Source organism: Protopterus annectens, chromosome 2.part0 (assembly GCF_019279795.1).
Source record: "Protopterus annectens isolate FY-2018-M chromosome 2.part0, PAN1.0, whole genome shotgun sequence".
Lineage (NCBI taxonomy): Eukaryota > Metazoa > Chordata > Ceratodontiformes > Protopteridae > Protopterus > Protopterus annectens.
In genome coordinates this window covers 646,274,182-646,296,014 of record NC_056728.1, presented here as the reverse complement: position 1 = coordinate 646,296,014, position 21,833 = coordinate 646,274,182, and the positions used below count along the sequence as shown (strand labels likewise).

General features: G+C 44.4%; 1 protein-coding gene across 1 annotated transcript in view; it reads right to left on the bottom strand.

Moving 5' to 3' along the window:
* Nucleotides 1-21,833, bottom strand: part of LOC122792770 (WD40 repeat-containing protein SMU1-like) — a 445,652-nt gene that overhangs the window by 368,714 nt on the left and 55,105 nt on the right. The window contains exon 3 of the mRNA XM_044060342.1: nucleotides 20,948-21,067. Within this exon, the coding sequence (XP_043916277.1) occupies nucleotides 20,948-21,067 (120 nt within the window). The remainder of the gene's footprint in view (nucleotides 1-20,947; nucleotides 21,068-21,833) is intronic.

Genomic DNA, 21,833 nt, shown 5'->3' with positions numbered 1-21,833 from the left:
AGTATTTGTTTTTCATGGCAGGAATTGTGCTTGCAGGTGAACTTGAAAAGCCAATGCTGTGTCCCATAAGGTCATTGCTTGTCTGCAGAGGGGATAGGAATGTGTACCTCCCTGCTTGTTTATGTACCACATGACCATAGTGTTGTCTGTCTTTATCAGTAACTGTCCTGGATGAAGCAGGTCCTTGAACAGCTAGCATCTCTTTTTGATTGATGTGAAGATGCATCTGGTTTGCAGGCTATGTGCCCTGAATACATTTTCCTGCCATATGGGCCCCCCGGCATAATCTGATGCATCCGTTGTCAGTGTCTGTCTGGCTGTGGGTAAACTGAAAAGCAGACCCTTGTTGTAGTGACAGGCTTCTGCCCACCATCGAAACTCCTGTTGCAGGCAGGGAATGAGTGCAATTACTAATCTCCAGGCTGTGGCAATGCTGAGTACAAACACTTTTTAGATACCATTGCAGTTTCCTCATATGCAGTCTGGCATATGGAATTAGTAGAATGCAGGATGCCATGAAACCAAAGGCCTGCAGAATTTTCCTTGCAGATAAGTGGGTTTTTGTTGCCAATTTCTTGTAGTAAGTAGTCAGTTGCTTTTGTTTGTCTGGCGTGAGATAAGCCATCTGGGTAGTTGTATTTAGGCTTGCACCTAGGAATATTATCTCTTGTGAAGGCACTAGTTTTGAATTATTTTCGTTTACCGTGTACCCTAGGCCAATTAGTAATCTTTTTACAAACGCCAGATGCTTTAGAAGAATGTCTTTGTTCTCTGCTTGAATTAGGCAGTCGTCCAAGTAGGGATATATTTGAATTCCTTTTTGTCTGCAGAACGCAATTACTGGTGCCAGGCATTTTGTGAAGACCCTGGGCGCAGTAGATAAGCCAAAGGGCAGTGCAGAGAATTGGTAATGCATTGAGCCAGCTATGAATCTGAGGTATCTTCTGCAAGACTGTCTGATTGGGACAATCAGGTATGCCTCTTTTAGGTCCAAAGTTATGAACCAAGCCTTCTTGCCCAGCATGGGCAGTAGCTGCTGTAGAGTCAACATCTTGAATTTTGGAACTTCCAGAAACGTATTTAGTATAGACAGGTCCAGTATTGGTCTCCAGGTTTTGGCCTTTCTGGGTACTAGGAAAAGTCTGGAGTAAAATCCTTGCCCCTGCTCTTGTTGTGGTACTTGCTGAATAGCCCTCATGTCCATGAGGGCTCTAATTTGTTTTTGTGCCTTTGCCCATTGATTGTGTGGCAGGTCTGGCATACCTTTTGACCTTGGTAGAGTGTGAAAATGGAACCTGTAGCCTTGGGACACTATGTTCAGGACCCATTTGTCTTGGGTAACCACTTGCCAATTTGATGAAAAAAGTGCTAGTTTTCCCCCTAAGGGGGCTGCCAAAAGAAAAGTGCTTGGATCTGGTACAGGAAAGTCATTGGGACTGTTTCCTGTAAGGTTGTGACTGGTCTTCTTCGCTTTTGGAGGTAGGAGCACCCCATTGTTTAGGCTTGTATGAGCCTTGGGGCTGAGATCTGCCTCTGGGATGCCTGTATCTGCCTCTTTGTGGTCTGTGACACTGGAAAGGACCAATTTTTAGAAGGCCAGTCCCTGCAAGAAATCCTTGACTGTCTGCATGGATTTTCCTTTATCCTCCATTTTTTTCAACACCTCTTCTGCTTTAGTACCAAAGTATCATGCAGTAATGGTGCATCTAATAATTTTGCTTTAACATGATCAGGCAGATTCTTTTCCTTTAACCAAGCATGCCTTCTAATAACAGAACCTGTAACAGTGGCCCTGCAAGAGGCCTCCAAGTGAATCATAACCACATTGCAAAGTATGATTTCCCACTTGTTCAGGTGCATGCAATAAATCCTGCAATTCTTTGTTCTCTGAACATTCAGTATTTGTCAACAATTTCTATTTAAGCAATGACATTAAATATTGCTGATATTTAAGCATATGAAACTGACAATTTAAAGCCCTTACAGCCAGGGTAGCAGAAGTGTAGACTTTTCCCCCCATCTGTCTAGAGCCCCTATCAGAGGGGACAGGGTTTTTTGCAGTGGAAGTTTTAACCCCTTTGGGACCCTGAGATATAGTTTCTGGGTCAGCAGCGGGGTTTTTATATAGGAATTTATGAGAATCTGGGACCCTGTAGTATCTGTCTAGCTTAGCAGGTGCAGGGGGTAAAGAGTCAGGGGACAGGCCTGACTCTGAAAAGACATCATCTACAATGTCTAGAACAGGTGGAACAGCAAGGGGTCTGTGCTGAGGAAGTAGCAGAAAGTCTCTGAGCCTTTTCTTAGATTCAGAATAATCTTGGCTCTCCCAGTGGAAATGCTCCCTCATAGTATGCAGGGTTTCCCCAAAAGAATAGTCCTCAGGAGGAGAGGCTGAAGGAATGGATTCTTCAGCATCAGAATCCTCATACGGAAGCATGGAGTATTCCTGTTCAGAAGAGGAATCAGAGGAAATAGAAACCTGATCAGAAGAATCATACTCTGTCTCTTGCCTAGGCCTCTTATCAGGAGGGGGATGGGAGCCCCTGATCAAAGTAATTAGGTCTTTGGCCATTTTAAGCATCTGTTGTTTAGGCATGAAAGTCCGAGTAAGAGAATGCTGTACTTGTTTCTTAGTCTTTAGAGCTGCTTTAGTCTGTCTTTGAAGCTGAAGATGGCTTAATATATAGTTGTGTAGGTCTGAAGACACCCTCAGAAGCAGATGCCTGCTCAGTGGCTCCGGACCCATCTGAGGGAATGATTTCCGAGTGTCCAATACCTTGAGTATCCAGAGGCCCAGTCGGCTCCACGTGGGAGTCGGAAGCGGCCTGTGGCTCTAAGGTAGCGGGTGCCAGGGGCTGCGAAAGCACCTCACTGAGAACTGGCGAACCGACGACTGGCCTAGCAGAGGCTTCGTCGTCGGGTTTGAAACTCGGATGCCTATCCTTTTCCTTGTCCTTGCATTTTTTTGTAAACTCCGGTTGTCGGCTGATCCGACGGCATTATATAATTAAATCTTCGCTAAAGTAATGAAATGCCAAATCGAACAGACGCTTGATAGTGCGTTGGTTAAATCTAGCACAAAACCGACAGCTAGAAACGTTGTAATCAGGGCCTAGGCAAGGAATACAGTAAGAGTGAAAATCCTTATGAGGTATTTGCTTCCCACAAGAAATACAATTGTTAACTTTTTCTGACATCAGTCTGGAGCAAGAAAAAAGTTTCCCCAATGGGGTACTTAGCTTTAATGAAGACTTCGGTTCTGAAATTCGGATTTGAAAATCTCAGGAGTCGGCCGACCGGCACTTGCGAACTGCTTTTGCTTCGGGCACCGCGCGGCAAGAAAGACTGAAGAAAATGGCGTCGGCTGCATCTTTTATACCCCTGGCACACTGACGTCAGGGAAGAGGTGACAGCAACAGACGCCGGACCTAGACTTTGGAATTCTGGCCGACTGAGGGTAGCCTGCCAGCAGTACAACCCAAGAGTAATGACTGCAACAGTGAAACACGATGAACATCTGCAGTGGCAAAGCCTGCCCTGGATTTGGAGAAGAGAGGCAAATGATAATGCTTTGTGAAGGTATGAACAGAGCTCCAAGTAGCAGCTTCTAGAATGTCTTTGGTTGGAACTCCTCTGAGAAAAGCTGCTGAGGTAGAGGCAGCCCTGGTGGAATGTGACCTGATCCCCTTGGGCACAGGTTTACCATGGTGCAAGTAGCAGAAACTAATGCAGTGGCGTATCTACTTAGAAATAGTCTGGTACGATACAGCCTTCCCCTCTGATCCTGCAGCAAATGCCACCAGTAGTTGCTCAGACTTTCTTAGAGATTTGGTCCTGTTTAAGTACAATCTTCGTGGTCTGTGAACGTCCAATGAATGCAGAATCCAATCCCCCTTGTTCTGGGGATTTGGGTAAAATGTTGGCAGGTGAACTGTTTGGTTAAGAGCCACACTGGATACCACCTTAGGCATAAAAGGATTGGTCCTGAGGGACACCCTGTCCGGGTAAAACGTAATAAAAGGCTCCACAGCCATGAGAGCCTGTAGTTCTGAAACCCTTCTTGCTGAAGTGATTGCCAAGAGGAAAGCTGTTTTCCAAGATAAAAATTTTATATCCGCAGTAGCTGCTTGTTCAAAAGTAGGCAGGGTGAGTTTTTCCAGTGCAAAATTGAGGTCCCATGCAGGAGTTGGTGATCTTCAGGGAGGCCTTAAATTTTTGGCCCCTCTAAGATACTGTTTAAGCAGAAGATGACAAGAGAGGGGAGGCTCCGTGTTGTAATGAGCCGAGATGGCTGAGGCATGGATTTTTACTGAAGAAAAAGATAGGCCCTTGTCAAGCATCTCAGTCAAATATTGTAAAATCTGAGGGATATTTGCTGTGTCCGTTCCTTGTGCTTGGTTCCAAGCACAGAATCTCCTCCATTTATCAGCATAAGAATTTCTAGTACTAGGCCTTCTGGCTTCCAAAATGACATCCATCACAGATTTACTGAGAGGTGTTTGAATAATTAAAATGATCAGCCATGCTGCAAGGTTCAGAGTTTGGAGCTGTGTGTGCAGAATTTGATTGTTCTGCTGAGACAGTAGATGAGGTATTTGAGGCAAGTACCAATGAGGGAGTTGAGGCATATTCCTTAGAACTGGGTACCAGTGCTGGCGAGGCCAGTCCGGAGCAATTAGGATCATTTTTGGTTTTTCCTGTCTGACCTTTAGTAAGACCTTGGAGAGAAGAGGCAGAGGGGAAAGGCAAAGAAAGATAGGTTTTTCCAACTGAAGGATAGGGCATCCACTTTCCATGCTTGTCTCTGATCAGTCCTTGTGCAGAATTTGTCCAGTTGATAATTTTGGGGAGAGGCAAATAGATCTATGTCTGGGCTCCCCCATTTCTGTGTTAACATGCTGAAGATTTGTGGATCCAGTTTCCACTCGTGCGGGTCCATAAGATTTCCGCTTAGGTCGTCTGCCAGAGTATTTTGTTTCCCTGGCAGGAATTGAGCTTGAAGATTTGGTAAGTCAAAGCTGTGTTCCACAATGACATGGCTAGTCTGCAAAGGGGGTAGGAATGTGTACCCCCCCTTGTTTGTTTATGTACCACATAACCTTGGTGTTGTCTGTCTTTATCAGTAGTTCTCCTGGATGAAGTAAGTCCTTGAAGGCTGTCAGAGCATTCTGAACAGCTGGCATCTCTTTCTGGTTAATATGCAGATGCATTTGTTTTGTGCTCCATTTGTCCTGAATGCATCTCCCCGCTAGGTGGGCCACCCCAAGCATAGTCTGATGCGTCTTGTAGTTTGGGTGGCAGGGGGTAGAGTGAATGATAGTCCCTTGTTTTGGTGACATGTCTCTGCCCACCAAAGAAACTCCTGTTGTAGGCAGGGAATGAGAGGAATCACCGTTTCCAGACTGTGACAATGTTGACTCCATAAACTTTTTAGGCACCAATGAAGTTTCCTCATATGCAGTCTCGCATACGTAATTAGTAGAATGCAGGATGCCATGAACCCCAAAGCCTGCAGAATTTGTCTTGCAGATAACTGGGTTTTTGTTGCCATTTGTTTGAAGTATGTTGTCAGTTGCCTTTGTTTGTCTTGCGTAAGGTAAGCCATCTGGGCAGTTGTATTCAAGCTTGCACCCAGGACTGTAATTATTTGAGAGGGTACCAGTTGGGATTTCTTTTAGTTTATTGTGTACCCTAGGCATGTTAGAAGCCTTTTTATAAACGCCAGATGATGAAGAAGAGTATCCTTGTCCTCTGCTTGAATGAGACCCCATCTATCCAGTGCCCTGGATTCTCTGCTTGAATGAGACCCCATCTATCCAGTGCACTGGATTCTATCAGAAGGGGTAGGATTTTTAGCAGTAGAAGCCTTAATGCCCTTGGGACCCTGAGAAATGGTTTCAGGGTCCACAACAGGATTTTTGAAAAGGAATTTATGGGACTCCGGAACCCTGTAGTACCAGTCTGGTTTGCTAGAGGGCGGAGGCAAGGAATCAGGGGCCATACTGGATTCTGAAAAGACATCATCAACAATGTCTAGAACAGGAGGTATAGCCAAAGGCCTATGCTGAGGAAGAAGAAGAAGAAGAAAATCCCTAAGTCTCTTTTTAGATTCAGAGTAATCCTGACTTTCCCCAATGGAAATGTTCCCATAAGGTATGTAAAGTTTCCCCAAAAGAAAAATCCTCAGGGGGAGAAGCGGAAGGAATGGAATCTTCTGCATCAGAGTCCTCATAAAGTACAGTTTTGTACCTACCATAAATGTAGATGTCCGAACTGGATAGCATCTGCAGTCATAACAAATGGGTTGTCTTGTCGTCAGGCAGCCCTTCGGTCGGTCGTATTCCAAAGTCTGGGTCCGGCTTCGGTTGATGTCGCACTTCACCCGACGTCATCTCTGCTGGTCTTCGGGTATAAAGGCATCAGCCGACGCCATTTTCCTCAGTGTTTCTTGCCCCAGATGCCAGTTGCCCTCTTGGAAGGCTAAATTTTGGATAAATGCCAATGTTTCCAAAAAAAGTAGAAGGCAAACACAAAAATAAGCATGTATGTACATATATACAAACAAATACACCATAAGAGACTCCCCCCCAGCTAGCTATTAGGAGGGTAAATACCCTAGGAGTACCACAGAGTAGGTGGGTGGGTAATCCTGACTGCAGATGCTATCCAGTTCGGACATCTACATTTATGGTAGGTACAAAACTGTACTATGTCCTTCATGGATGCATCTGCAGTCATAACAAATGGGTAGAATACCATAGCCAAACTAGGGGTGGAGGAAGAAAAATTATGGTGTAATTAGGATCCCTTGCAGTACAGCAGTGGCAAACCCTGCTCGGGATCTAGAGTATAGAGGTAAATTATAATGCTTGGCAAATGTATGCACGGAGGTCCAAGTAGCCGCCTCAATAATGTCCTTGGTTGCCACTCCTCGTAAGAAAGCTGTGGTAGTGGCTGTAGCCCTTGTAGAATGAGGTCTTATGTTCTGTGGAATTGGTTTTCCATGGTAGGAGTAACAGAATCTTATGCCATTTCCTATCCATTTGGAGATTGTCTGTTTGGAAATTGCTTTTCCTTCCCTTCCTGTTGCATAGGCTACTAAAAGCTGGTCAGTTTTTCTGTTACTTTTGGTTCTGTCCAGGTAGTAGCGTAACTGCCTATGTACATCCAAGGTATGCAGCAGTCTTTCCCCCCTGTTCTGTGGGTTGGGAAAGAAGTTAGGTAGGTGGATTGCCTGGTTTAAAGACACTCTGGATACCACCTTAGGCATAAATGTAGGATTAGTTCTCATGGACACCCTATCTTGATGGAAGATTAGGAAGGGTTGCACTGCCATTAAGGCCTGTAGTTCCGAAACCCTCCTTGCTGAAGTAATTGCCAGTAGGAAAGCAGTTTTCCATGATAGGTGTTGCAGATCTGCTGTTGCTGCTGGTTCAAACGGAGGGAGTGTCAACTTTTCTAGCACAAAGTTCAAGTCCCATGCTGGTAATGGTGGTTTCCTAGGAGGTTTTACATTCTTGATCCCTCTGAGGAACTGCCTAAGTAGAGGATGCGAAAAGACAGGTGGATCGAAGCTGTATTCTGCTGAAATAGCTGAAGCATGTATCTTGATGGAGGAATAGGACAGGCCTGTATGTAGAAGCTCTGCCAAGTACTCCAGGATGTTAGCAATATCTATGTTCGACACATCTTTTCCTCTTTCAGTACTCCAAATGACAAACCTTTTCCATTTTCCTGCATAGTTCCTTCTTGTTGAAGGTCTGCGGGCTTCAAGGATAATGTCTTTAACCCTTTGGGATAGGTCTGGGTTAGTTGCTGCTATGTGATGTTCCAGGTAGTCAGTTGCAAGGTTTTTAGGTTTGGATGCATGATGTTGTAGTTGTTCTGAGTTAACATCAAAGGCATCAGGGGTATTGACCACATTCTCCCCAGAGACATGCTCCTCAGCAATGGGCATCAGTGTTGTCTTGGCCAATTCGGAGCTATCAGGATTATCCTTGGACGTTCCTCTTTGATTTTCAGAAGTACCTTGTGCATCAAGGGAAGAGGTGGAAATGCATATGCTGTCAGGCCTTTCCAACTGAAGGATAGAGAGTCCACCTTCCATGCAAGTGGGTGGTATGTCCTTGTGCAGAATTTTTTGAGCTGGTGATTGAGTGGGGATGCGAATAGGTCTATTTGTGGCATTCCCCATTTCTTTGTGATGGCCTTGAAGATGTCCGGGTGTAGCATCCATTCGTGAGCATTCGAGGTGGTTCTGCTTAACATGTCTGCTAGGGTGTCCTCTTTTCCCGGCACAAATATTGCCTGTAACTGGATGTTGTAGCTCAGAGCCAGATTCCAAAGGTCCAGAGTCATTCTGCATAGGGGGTATGAATGAGTGCCTCCCTGTTTGTTGATGTACCACATGACTGTGGTGTTGTCTGTCCTTATCATTAAATGGCCTTCTTTGAGGAATGGTCTGAATTTCTGGATTGCTAGTTTTACTGCCAGCATTTCTTTTTGGTTTATGTGCAGGTGCAGCTGGTCTTGAGTCCACAGTCCTTGTATGCATTTGTCCAACATGTGCGCCCCCCAGCCTAGGTCTGAGGCGTCTGTTGTGATGGTTTGGCTTGCTTGAAAGTTGTGGAAGGGTAAGCCTGGGTTTGACTGGCATGCTTGAGCCCACCATAGGAACTCCTGTTTTAGGCATGGGATTAGTGGGATCTCGGTTTCTAAGCTGTGCCTGTGTTGAGACCATAAATTCTTTAGGTACCACTGTAGCTTTCTCATATGCAGTCTGGCATGTGGGACCAAGATTATGCATGATGCCATGAAGCCCAAGGCCTGCAGAACTTTTCTTGCTGTTAGTTTGTTCTGCTTTGTTAATGCCAAGAAGTAAAGAGGGAGTTCTTTTTGTTTTTCTGCAGTTAGGAATGTCATTTGTTTTACTGTGTCCAATTCCGCACCCAAGAATGTTCTTGTTTGGGATGGTATCAGCCTTGACTTTTGTAAATTGACTGTGTATCCCAGAGCTTGTAGTAAGCAAATGACCCTTTGTAAATCTGTTGTCAGCTTGCTTTTGTTGTCCGCTTGTAACAGGCAGTCGTCCAGGTATGGATAAATTTGGATTCCCTGTAGTCTGCAGTGAGCGATTACTGATGCCAGACATTTTGTGAATACTCTGGGTGCAGTAGATAAGCCAAAGGGTAATGCTGAGAATTGATAATGCTCTGATCCTGCAAGAAATCTGAGGTATCTTCTGCAATTTGGTCGTATGGGGACGTGCAGGTATGCCTCCTTGAGATCTAGAGTTACCAGCCAACACTCCTTGCCCAGCATGGGAAGAAGTTGCTGTAGGGTCAGCATTTTGAATTTTGGGACAATGATGTATGTGTTTAAGACGGACAGGTCGAGAATAGGTCTCCAACTTTTCTCTTTCCTTGGTACTAGGAAGAGTCTGGAGTAGAATCCTTTGCCCTGTTCTGTTCTTGGTACTCTTTCCACAGCTCTCACCTTTGCTAATTTCGCTATCTGCTGTAGAGCTTCTGTTTTTTGATTTGGAGGTAGGTTTGGCATTCCTCTTTTTACTGGTAAGGTGTGGAAGTGGAACCGGTAGCCTTGGTCTATGGTTTGCAAAATCCACTTGTCTTGTGATATAGTGCCAATTTTTTGAAAATAAGGCTAACTTTCCGCCTAAAGGTGCTGCTATTTGCTCCCTGGTAGGCGGTGTCAGAGCTAAGTCACTGTGATTGTCCTGTTGCAGTGGCAGTGGTTGTGTCTGTGCCCCGGTTATTGCCTTGCCACTGTCGTCCTCTGTAGGCACCTCCTCTGGATTGATTTCTGCCTCTAGAGCGTCTATTCCTGCCTCTTTGGGATTTTGTGGAGTCTGGAAAGGACCAATTTTTGGCAGGCCAGTTCCTGCTAAACCTTGGGGGCTGAACCTGTAAGAAATCTTTAACTGTTTGTACAGATTTTGCCTTCTCTTCCATTTTCTTCATTACTTGCTGAGCAGGTGTACCAAATAGACTGGCCTTATCCATAGGAGCATCTAACAGCTTTGCTTTAACATGATCCGGTAAGACCTGTTCTTTCAACCATGCATGCCTTCTTATCACTGTGCCAGTCATGGCTGATCTAAATGAAGCCTCCAGTGCATCATAGCCACATTTTAAAGAATGGTTACTAACCTGTTGGATGTTATTCACCATTTCTAATACATATTTCTTATCTAAGGAGTCATCAGAGGACAGCTTTTAGTTAACTGATCAAGCATAAACTCTTGGTATTGGATCATATGAAACTGACAGTTTAAAGCACTAGCTGAGAGAGTAGCAGAGGTGTAAACTTTTTCCCCATCTCTCTAAGGACCTGGATTCCCTTTCAGAAGGAATAGGGTTTTTGCTGAGGTCGAGGCTACTGCCTTAGGCCCCTGGGATATAGTTTCAGGATCTGCAAGTGGGGCCTTGTATAGGTGGTGATGAGTGTCAGGCACCCTGTAAAATCTATCTGGTTTGGCAGGGGCTGGAGGTAAAGAATCAGGAGCAGTGCAAACATCATTAAATGCATCATCCACAACAGGCAGTACAGCAGGTATAGCTAAGGGCCTATGTTGTGGTAAGTGCAGAAATGTCCTAAGCCTTTTCTTGAATCTGAGAAATCTTGTCCCTGCCATTGGAATTGTTCTCTCATGGCATGTAAGGTTTCCCCAAAGGAAAATTCCTCTGGTGGAGAGGCAGCTGGAATGGATTCTTCAGCATCGGAATCTTCATAAGTAGTAAAAGGAGCCTCTGGCTGGTCTGTAATGTCTGAGTCATCCGAGAATCATCAGAGGACACTGGCTCGGGGCTCTGCTCTAGGTCTCTTTTCTGGGGGCTGAGAGGCCCTGTCTGGGTGAGATTGGGATCCCTAATTAAGGATATTAAATCCTCTGCCAGAGTAAGCATTTGTGAACTTGAAGTGGCCCTGTGTGAGGGGGGCTTAACAGGCACTGATTTAACAGATTTGGCTGCTTTAGCCCTGGCAAAGGCCTTAATAGACATGGCTGCAGGAGGCCTAGCAGCACCACGTGCTGGGGTAGAGACATCCAAAGGGATGGTGTCTGATAAATCACTAGGAACCACAATTGTAGGCAAAATTTCTGAGGCCGATTCAACTAAGGTAGCAGAAGCCTCAGTAGTAGTCATGGATTCGGCTGAAGATTGACCGGTTTTCGGTTTCGCGAAACCGAGACACTCGGCTTGCTTAACCGTGGTTTCGCCGAAACCGCGAACCGCGAGTGTCGGTCTTTTTTGCGTTTTTAACAATTTGGGTAGTCGGAGGATCAGACGGCATAATGTACGCAAAATCTGAGCCGAAAAACTGTTCAGCAAACTCCGACCGACGCCTAAGCGTTCGTCAGTTGAAGGAAGCACAGGCCGAACAGGCTGCTACGTCATGGTCTGGGCCTAAGCAATGTAGGCAGTAAGAGTGGAAATCTTTATGAGGTATTTGTTTCCCACAAGTTAAACAGTTATTGACTTTTTCTGACATCGGCTGAGGCAAGAAAGAGTCCCCAACGGGTACTTAGCTTTTAGAAGTCTTCAAGTAGTATTCGGTAGTAGTAATCTCTGGATCTGACCGACCGGCACTTGCGAACAGCTTCTGCTTGGCGCCACGGCAAGAAAGACTGAGGAAAATGGCGTCGGCTGATGCCTTTATACCCGAAGACCAGCAGAGATGACGTCGGGTGAAGTGCGACATCAGCCGAAGCCGGACCCAGACTTTGGAATCCGGCCGACCGAAGGGCTGCCTGACGACAGGACAACCCATTTGTTATGACTGCAGATGCATCCATGAAGGACATGTAGGTATAAGCAAATCCTGTTCATTAGAAGAGTCAGAAAAAATAGAATCCTGTTCAGAAGATTCATAATGAATGTCTTGCCTAGGCCTCTTAGAAGTGGGGTGTTGGCTACCACTGATCAGAGTAATTAAATCTTCAGTCATTTTGATAATTTGTTTTTTAGGCATAGGGGCCTGCACATGTGGCCCAGGCGTCGTCTTTTTTTAGACCTAGATTTTGGCCTTAGTTTTGAAGATGGCATCGGTCTAATGTACACATCTGTAGGCCTGAAAACACCCTCAGAAGCTGGTGCCTGCACAGCGGCTCCGGATGCATCTAAGGTAGAGACATCCACGGGTTCCATAATTGAAGCATCTCACGGCATACCGGACTCCGAATGGGTCTCAGTAGAGGCCTGCGAATCAAAAGTAGCGGGTATCAGGGGCTGCGAAAGCGCCTCACTGAGTACCGGCAAACTGGCGACTAGCTTAGGAGAAGCATCATTGTCAGTTTTGGACCTCGATGGCCTGTATTTTTTTTCTTTGCGTTTTTTAGGTATTCCGGTAGTCGGACTGCTAACAGATGACATTTCTGTGTAGTTAAAGCGAGCGCCAAAATATTTAGAAGCAAAAATATACAGACATTTAATAGTGCGTTGATTAAATTTAGCACAAAGCCGACAGCAAGGTACGTTGTGGTCAGGGCCTAAGCAAGGAATACAGTACAAATGAAAATCCTTATGAGGCATTTGCTTCCCACAAATAATGCAATTATTAACTTTTACTGACATCGGTAAGGAGCAAGAAAAAGTTTCCCCAGCGGGGTACTTAGCTTTTTAGTTGAAGACTTTGGTTCTGAAACTCGAAAACGAAAATTTCAGGAGTCGGCTGACCGGCACTTGCGAACTGCTTCTGCTTTGGGCACCCCACGGCAAGAAAGACTGATGTAATGGCGTCGGCTGCATGTTTTATACCCCTGACGTCATGGAAGAAGGGACAGTAACCAACGCAGGACCCAAGACTTTGTTAATCAGGCCGACTGAGGGCAACCTGCCAGCAGATTACCCAAATGTAATGACTGCAACAGTGAAACACGAAGAACATCTAGCAAGGATGGGCAATCCTCTAGCTGCCAAAAGCTGGTCCACAACCCTCACTACTATATCTTGTTCTGAAAGACTCCTGGTGGATCTGAAGGAAGCTGCCGAAGGACAGTCAGGTCTCTCGAGAAAAGGACTAAACTGGTGTCCCAAAAAGGGGTCATAAGTAGGAGAATACCTGGTTCTGGGAAGGTGTTTGACCTTCAGAACCAACGGTGTCAGTGGAGCTGTACAAGACATCGGCGCCGGACGGTGTCGATGCAGGTACAGTAGTCGGAGCCTGTGTCAAGTCCAAGGTCGGCACCGAGGAGGATGGTGCCGACACTGGTACAGTGGTTGGAGTCAAAATTAAGAGCGGCACTGAGGGAGAAGACATGGAGCCCAGTGCTGAAGGCGCGGGAGAAGCCCAGTGTCGACTCTGTTCCGAGGAGGATGGAGATGTGGGAACAGAGTGGCTCCATTCCTCTTTATGTTTCTTAGTCTTAGGAGGTGGTAAGACCTCCATCGCAGAAACAACCTCTGAGAAGGGAGTTTTCATCATACCCTTCAGAATCCTCTTGATCTTACGCTCAGCCAATGTATGGTTGCTGAAGCTGAAACAAATATCACAAGAAGCATTGATGTGGTCAATGCCCAAACAATAAATGCACCGAGTGTGTCCGTCTGAGTTGGGCATCTTACGCCCGCACTAAAATCACACTGTTTAAATCCTAACTTTACTTTATCAGACATAATGAAAACCCGCACTATAGCCCTAAACTACAAGATAAACGATCAAAAAACAACAGCAAGGTTAGAGAATAAGTGGGTTTTTTTTTTTTGAAACAGATAGGAAAGTGAGGGGTACCAACAATAGTATTTAGAAATACCACAAAGTGGTAGGAAAGGGCCTACACCAAAAGGGAGAGGGACAGTACCAACGATGGTAAAAAGGAAAGTACAGTTTTGTACCTACCATAAATGTAGGTGTTCGAGGATCCACATTGCTGCAGTCCTAACTATTGGGTAGTCCGCTGTCCAGTCGGCCGGTCAGGGCGCATTAGACATGACCGACGTCATATCCTCAGTCTTTTCTTGCCCCAGATGTCAGAAGACCCTGAAAAGATAAGGCCAAAAACCAAAAACTCCCAACATACCTGCACCAAAATATATATACAAAATATACAAAATTAGCAGAATATAACCTCACCTACACCACCCCTAAACACAGGGAAGGAGGGAGGTAAATTGGACTGCAGCAATGTGGATCCTCGAACATCTACATTTATGGTAGGTACAAAACTGTACTATGTTCTTCATTCCACATTGCTGCAGTCCTAATAGAATCCCAAAGCAGAGGTAAGGGAGGCTGGCAAATCATAAGGAAGCAGGAACTGACAACATGCCTTGCAAAATAGCTGTGGCAAAACCAGCCCTAGACTTAGAGTAGAGAGGAAGGTGATAATGCTTAGAGAAAGTATGCACTGGACTCCAAGTAGCTGCCTCCAAAATATCCTTAGTTGCCACCCCCCTCAGAAATGCTGTTGAAGTGGCAGTAGCCCTAGTGGAATGAGGCCTAATCCCAGCTGGAATCTCCTTGCCATGATGGGAATAACAAAATGTAATGCAACACCCAATCCATCTAGAAATAGTTTGTTTTGACACAGGCTTGCCCTGAGAACTCAAAGCAAAAGAAACAAACAACTGCTGAGACTGCCTAAAATCCTTAGTCCTGCTCAAATAATGACGCAATTGCCTGTGTACATCTAAAGTGTGCAAAATCTTTTCCCCTTTATTTTGGGGATCTGCATAAAAAGTAGGCAAATGAATAGTTTGGTTTAAAGCCACACTAGAAACCACCTTAGGCATAAAGGAAGGATTAAAGATACTCTATCCTTATGAAAAATCAAAAAGGCTCCACTGCCATAAGGGCCTGCAACTCAGAAACCCTTCTTGCAGAAGTAATGGCCAACAAAAGCAGTCTTCCATGACAAGTATTTCAATTCAGTAGTAGCTCAAAAGGTTGTAGAGTAAGTTTCTCCAACACAAAATTGAGATCCCAAGCAGGAGTAGGAGCTCGGGGGGTCTTATATTCTTTGCCCTCTAAGAAATTGCTTGAACAAAGGATAAAACAGCGATGGGTCACAATCATAGTGAGCTGAAATTGCTGCAGCATGAATCTTAATGGAAGAGAAGAACAAACCTTTGTCCAATAACTCAGTAAGATATTGAAGAGCCACACTCAAATTTGGCTCAGAAATCTCCAAATTGTTTGCTGCACTCCAAAATAAAAATCTCTTCCATTTTTTCCTTGTACTAGGTCTCCTGGCTTCCATAATCACATTTAAAACTTGTTGAGGAAGTTGAGACCTGCTGTCTTTCAAAACAGAATATGCCAGGCTGTTAGATGAAGAGAGTGAAGCTTGACATTGAGCAGATGACCGTCTCTGAGACAACAGGTGTGGAATCAAGGGTAAAGGCCATGGAGGCTTCTTTACCAGACTCCTCAGTAATGGGTACCAGTGCTGCCGAGGCCAATCTGGAGCTATTAAAATCATCCTTGGCTTGTCTTGTCTGACCTTTAGAAGCACCTTTGGAAGAAGAGGCAGAGGTGGAAACGCATACACATGAAGATTTTTCCAACTGAAAGAAAGAGCATCCACTTTCCAAGCTGTGTGATGAAACCTCTTTGTGCAAAACTTTGGCAGCTGGTGGTTTAGTGGAGAAGCGAACAGATCTATGTCTGGAGTTCCCCAGGACACTGTCAACTTTTGAAATACATGAAGATCCAGTTTCCACTCGTGGGGATCCATGATTTGTCTGCTTAACACATCTGCTAAGGAGTTCCGTGCTCGGCAGAAACCTTGCCTGAAGAGTTAGTTAAAGCTGAGGCAGTCTCTCCAAATAAAATCATTGCTTGCCTGCACATGGGTAGAATGTGTTCCCCTTGTTTGTTGATGTACCACATGACAGTTGTGTTGTCTGTTAGAATCAACACCTGCCCTGGAAGAAATAACTCCTTGAAAGCCATTAATGCAAACTGGACTGCTAACATCTCCTTCATGTTGATATGTAGATGCTGTAGTCTGGCAGGCCACTTGTCTTGTATCGACTTTCCATTTAGATGAGCTCCCCAAGCAATGTCTGAGGCATCTGTCATTAGAATCTGATCTGGCCGGGTCACAGAGAGTCCCTTGTTTAGGTGACATTCCTGAGACAAAAATTCCTTTTGAATGCAAGGTATTATTTGAATGACAGTGTCCAAATCCTGGCAGTGCTGTGTCCATACATTTTGAGATACCATTGTAGCTTCCTCATATGCAGTTTGGCATTGGGAAGCACCAGAATACAAGATGCCATGAACCCTAAGGCTTGAAGGACTGTCCTTGCAGTCAGCCGGACTGAAGAGATAGTTGATGGAAGTAACTGGAAAGATTCTTTTGTTTGTCCGTAAAGGCCATATCTGGGCTGCTGTATTCAGTCTCACACCCAGAAAGCACATGTCTTGAGAGGGTACTAGACTGGACTTTATTTCGTTCACAGAATACCCTAGGCATCTTAGCACTGCTATGACATATTCCAAATGCTGTAGAAGGTCTTCCTTTTCTTGAGCCAGAATCAGGCAATCGTCCAAGTAAGGATAGATTTGAATTCCTTTTAGCCTGAAGTAAGCTATCACTGGAGCCAGAACCTTTGTGAATAAGTAGATAAGCCAAAGGGCAATGCAGAGAACTGATAATGAGAATTTGATACTTTCTGCAACTTAGTCTTATAGGCACATGAAGGTAAGCTTCCTTGAGATCTAAAGTTACCATCCAGTGATCTTTGCCCAGCAGAGGTAAAAGCTGTTGTAACGTCAACATTTTGAACTTGGGAATGTCCAGATAAGTGTTGAGGATAGATAAATCCAAAATTGGTCTCCACGTGTTCCCCTTCTTGAGAATAAAATCCTAGGCCCCTTTCTGGCACAGGAACCGGCTGAATGGCCCCTATTTGGAGTAACAGAGAAATTTGCTTGTGAGCCTCTTGTCTTTGTAGAGGAGGAATGTCTGGCATGCCTTTGAAAGGAGGCAAGGTATGGAAATAAAACCTGTAACCGTGGTGAATGATATCCAGAACCCATCTGTCTTGGGTAATTAAATCCCAATTTTCTTTGAAAAGAGACAGTCTTCCTCCCAACGGTGCTGCCAGAATGAACTGGCAGCTGAAAAGGCAGGTCCTTGGGTCTGCTTGCAAAAGGCCGGTCCCCTGCCCTCACAAGAAGGCTGAGCAGGAGAACTCCTGTCCTAGGCCTAAAAGAACCCTGAGCTCTGCCCTAGACCTACCCCTAGACTGGGAATCATAAGCAGGATAAGTCCATCCCTTAGCAGGCCAATTTCTACTAAACTTGGAGGCTGCACCTGCAAAAATCTTTAACAGTTTGCATAGACTTAGCCTTGTCCTCCATTTTCTTCAAAACTGCTTCTACAGAACCAAACAACACATCAGACTGCAAAGGAGCATCCAAAATCCGTGTCTTAACATGCTCAGCTAAATTCTGATCTCTCAACCAGGGAAGAACAGAACCAGTGGCAGCCACCCTGGAGGAGGCCTGCACAGCATCAAAACCACATTGCAAGGAATGTTTACCCACCTGTTCAGACACATGAACTAAATCCTGCAACTCTTTACACTCAATACCTTCGAGCATCCACCTTAGATTTCAACTGTGAAAGAAGATAATTCTGATATTTTAACATGTGAAACTGACAATTCAACGCCCTCATGGCTAAAGTGGAAGAAGTATACACTTTCTTTCCCCATCTATCCAAAGCCCTTGCCTCTTTATCAGGAGGGACAGGATTTTTAACAACTGAGGCCTTCACACCTTTAGGCCCCTGAGAGACAGTTTCGGGTCTGCCCTAGGACTCTTAAAAGATAGTTATGAGCTTCAGGCACCCTATAATACCTATCCGGTTTAACTGGGGCAGGAGGCAAAGAATCAGGATTCAGGAAGCCTCTGCAAAACATCTTCCACCACATTCAAAACAGGAGGTATAGCTAAAGGCCTATGCTGGGGTAAACAAGAATTCCCTAAGCCTTTTCCTGGAATCAGAGAAATCTTGACCTTCCCATTTAAAATGCTCCCTCATGGAATGCAGAGTCTCTGAAAATGAAAAATCCTCAGGAGGAGAAGCTGAAGGAGTAGAATCATCCACATCAGAATCAGAATAAGGAGGGTACTCCTGCAAGTCTTCAGCCATTGCACAAAACTCTCAAACACAGGTTCCACCCTAGGCCTCTTATCAGGAGGGGGCATAGAACCCCTTATCATAGTAATCAAATCCTCTGCCATTTTAAGCATATGTTTCTTAGGCAAAGACCCTGAAGCACTAGGAGAAACCCCACTGAAGCAAAACTTGGCCTGCCCCTCAAAGAAGCCTTGGAAACAGAAGGAGGCTCTAACCACCTTAGGAAGAGGGAAGAACAGCCACCTGAGAAGCCCCTCAGCCTGGCCTACTTCCTGAGAGGATACATCCTGTGTCTCTCCTGAGACTCCAAAGAAACACCTGGCAAAACCTCCGGCTCCACTGAGCCTCTAAAGACTGGGACTGTCGGTTCTTCCACTCTAGGCTTTGCTGTTTTGTCGCATCCGGCGGCATTTTATGCTTCCCAAACACTAACCTGGCACAGTCCAACCTTCTCTTAATAGTGCGTTTGTTAAATCCATCCAACAAGCTCAGGCCTAAACAAGGTATACACAAAGTATGGTAATCCCTATGAGGCTGACATCCGTTAAATAGAAACTCTGGCTTCAGAAACTTTCAAACGCCAACACTTTCATAAAATTGCTTCTGCATCGGACCAACTGCAGCAATGTGGAATGAAGAACATCTACCAAAGGTAAAGGGTAGGATATAGAAAAAAGTACATGAATTTACAGATGAAAAGACGATATTTAGGGAAAACTGACGAAAGGAAGGTACTGATAAAGATAATCACAAAAAATGCTACATTTAGCTTGAGAGAGAAGGCTTGGCACGTCTGACGAGGAACGCAGCAAACGAGATCTGAAGAGACTATGAGAGGGGCATTATGGATAAGTCTTAGCTGAGAGTTTTTGGCTGGCGCGAGCTTGGTGACGGCCATGTCGGTTCCTAGGACTGAACCAAAGTCCCAGCAGTAAGGAATGAATAAAGATTTACATCATCAGATAATGTATGTGTATGGGGCGGGGTCCAGACATGGGGAAACTCTTTTGCAACTTTCTTTGGCACTCTTCACCTAGATTATATTACCTCATCTCTTCCCCCGAAACAGTACTATCTGCCCTGGACTCCATCTTTAAGAAATGGGAGTTAGTAAGAAATATACCTATCTTTGTAGTAAAACTCAAAACCGCAACCTAAAAACTTCCAATGACGTTTTGACTGAAGACCTCTTAAGAAAAAACAAAAGCCAGCTATTATGAGGCACTATGCAGACTAAATTACTCCAAGCAACAGAGAGAGATGTAAAAAGGGTGCGAAGAACTGACAAAAGCTGCCCTCAACTCTGACTGTGTACGGGAGCCTCACACAGCTACAAACATTTGAAGGAATGCAAACACAAGATCAGTACCAGTCTGCAAAAGGATTGAGGTAGGCATATATAGGGAAGTTAAAACCAAAGGTCTCACTATACTCGGCCCTCAGTAGACCAATAATATAGTCCAATGCACCCTTTGGCATGTACCTGGCCAGGCATTTGCAACAGCTGGAGCAGCCACAAAGGTTCATCACTAAAAAAATTCATGATATAAATAATACATCCTATGCGGACCACCTCAAACCATTGTCTCTGTACTTGTCGCCTACAGACTACTGGGGGGCAATCTACATATAACTTGCATGGTATTCTCCAATCCAGCCCTGATGGACCTGAAACACATTCACAAAACAAGCAGCGCTAGAATTATCCTAAGGATTCTAAACCTAGTCTGTGAAACAAAACACGTTGGAGGGAGATGACCAAGTTTCCAACAACCTTATGTCTGACATCTGGGTCAAAAGGAAAGTGTTACTGAAAAGAAAATGGTTACTGGTGACAACATATTTAAAAATAAACTAAGCCTAGTGGATTGAGGCCTGTATCTCAACCTTATGCTTGGCGGTTTCTTCCTAGGTGTCCTTGGACCGATGATCTTCTGAATAATGCTTCAAATGAAGCTCCTTTTTCTGGACACATCACCCTACATTTGGTAAAGTGTGAAGTCAGTAACGCTGGACCTAAATTCCCCCAGCCACCTTTTCTACTCAAAGTAACAGGCAACATGGCTTCCACATGCACACCACCAGTGATTTATGGTGTGAGCCCCTCTCTTGTACATATAAGTAAGGAAGCAGGAGGACACACTCCGACCCCCCACGATGGGAGGAACAGCACAAGCCTTTTTTTGTACAGGCTGCTGAAATGAACCTTCGACTACTACTTTTCATGTAGATGCAGCTTCAGCAAGTTTAGAGTTTAAAATACAAGAGGAGCTTTTGGGCATTAAACTCCAAAAGCTGACAAGGAAGGCGTTCAACTTCAATGGCATTAGGACTAAGTTCAAGGAATAAATCACTAGAACATAAATGGCAGCAATCTAGAAAGTATTGTGAGGATCCAAGGCAAATGATGCACAGGTTGCCAATAGTCCTACCTCAAGACCAGATAACGTAACAAACGGAAGTCTTGGTCATCTTGACTTCGACTTCTTTGAGCAATAATGCAGTCTCTTTGCTGTAATGATTAGTAACATTACAATAAACCAGAGCACGTAAACAGCAAAAAATATAACTGGATAATTCCACTGTCACAGCACCCTTTAATCAAGGGACAAAGGATGACGTCTTCATCTACAGGGCACAACCCTTAAAAACGTACGAGCCTAAGTTGCTGTGCAGTTCAGAAAACACAGTAAAGACATCATCCTATTCAGAAGACCACAATGGAAATAAGAATAAGAATAAACAAACTGTTGCTTAAGTTGCACTTAAAACAAATTTTGTTGATATTGCCATGAATTCTAACAGTATTATTCTTTCAAATTTTCTATAGCCTACCTTTCGAATTTTTCCAGTTGTAAAGTTCCATACTTCAATAAAGCCATCCACAGACCCTGTGACAAGGTATTGACCATCAGGGGAGAATCGTGCACACTCAACATGTGACTTCTGACCGAACTGTTGAACAAATTGAAGGAAAGTGCATTAGAATCTTTTTAAGACCAACAAATAGCTCCATATTTGAACAACAGTTTATATACCACCCAGCTACAATTTAAACAGATGATGCAACTCAAATGACAAGCTCTGGTATGCACTACATTTCCATTTGCCTAACTATGATCACAGAAATTTCACAATCAGTGCATAAAACCAACCTACAGACTTCTTGGAAAAAGTTGTTATCCTCACAGTAACAATATGTCTTCATCAAAGTAGTTTGAAAAACTGATCCCAGTGGAGTTGGCACAATATCTGCTGAAAAAACAGACTACTGTATATTAAATGAAAGATACTGGAAGAACATGAAGATCAAGTCAAACAAATGAAGATATGGGACAAAAATATGAAAGCTATATGCTTGACATCGATATTAGATCTGTTAAAACATCTATGTATTCATCTTTAATACCACTTATCATGGGCTTCAAAACTACCTGGCACTGCAAAGTCTTCAGTCCAACTTCTTCCTCCCCCAATTCCAAGGATGTTCTCAGGTTTTTACTATATACTTACTTTTAATACATACAGTTGCATATTCTGAACAGACAAAAAAGAAAGTAGAAAGATGTTGAAGTATTCGCCAGTCATTTGCTGCAGAGTGGCTGCGGGAACAGCACTAGAAACTGGCTAGTTACTTCAGGCCTCAGTGTGGAGAAAGTTACATCGGTAACCTTACTAAAGATGGACAGGTCTAGCATTAACACAAGTGCAAAACTAATAC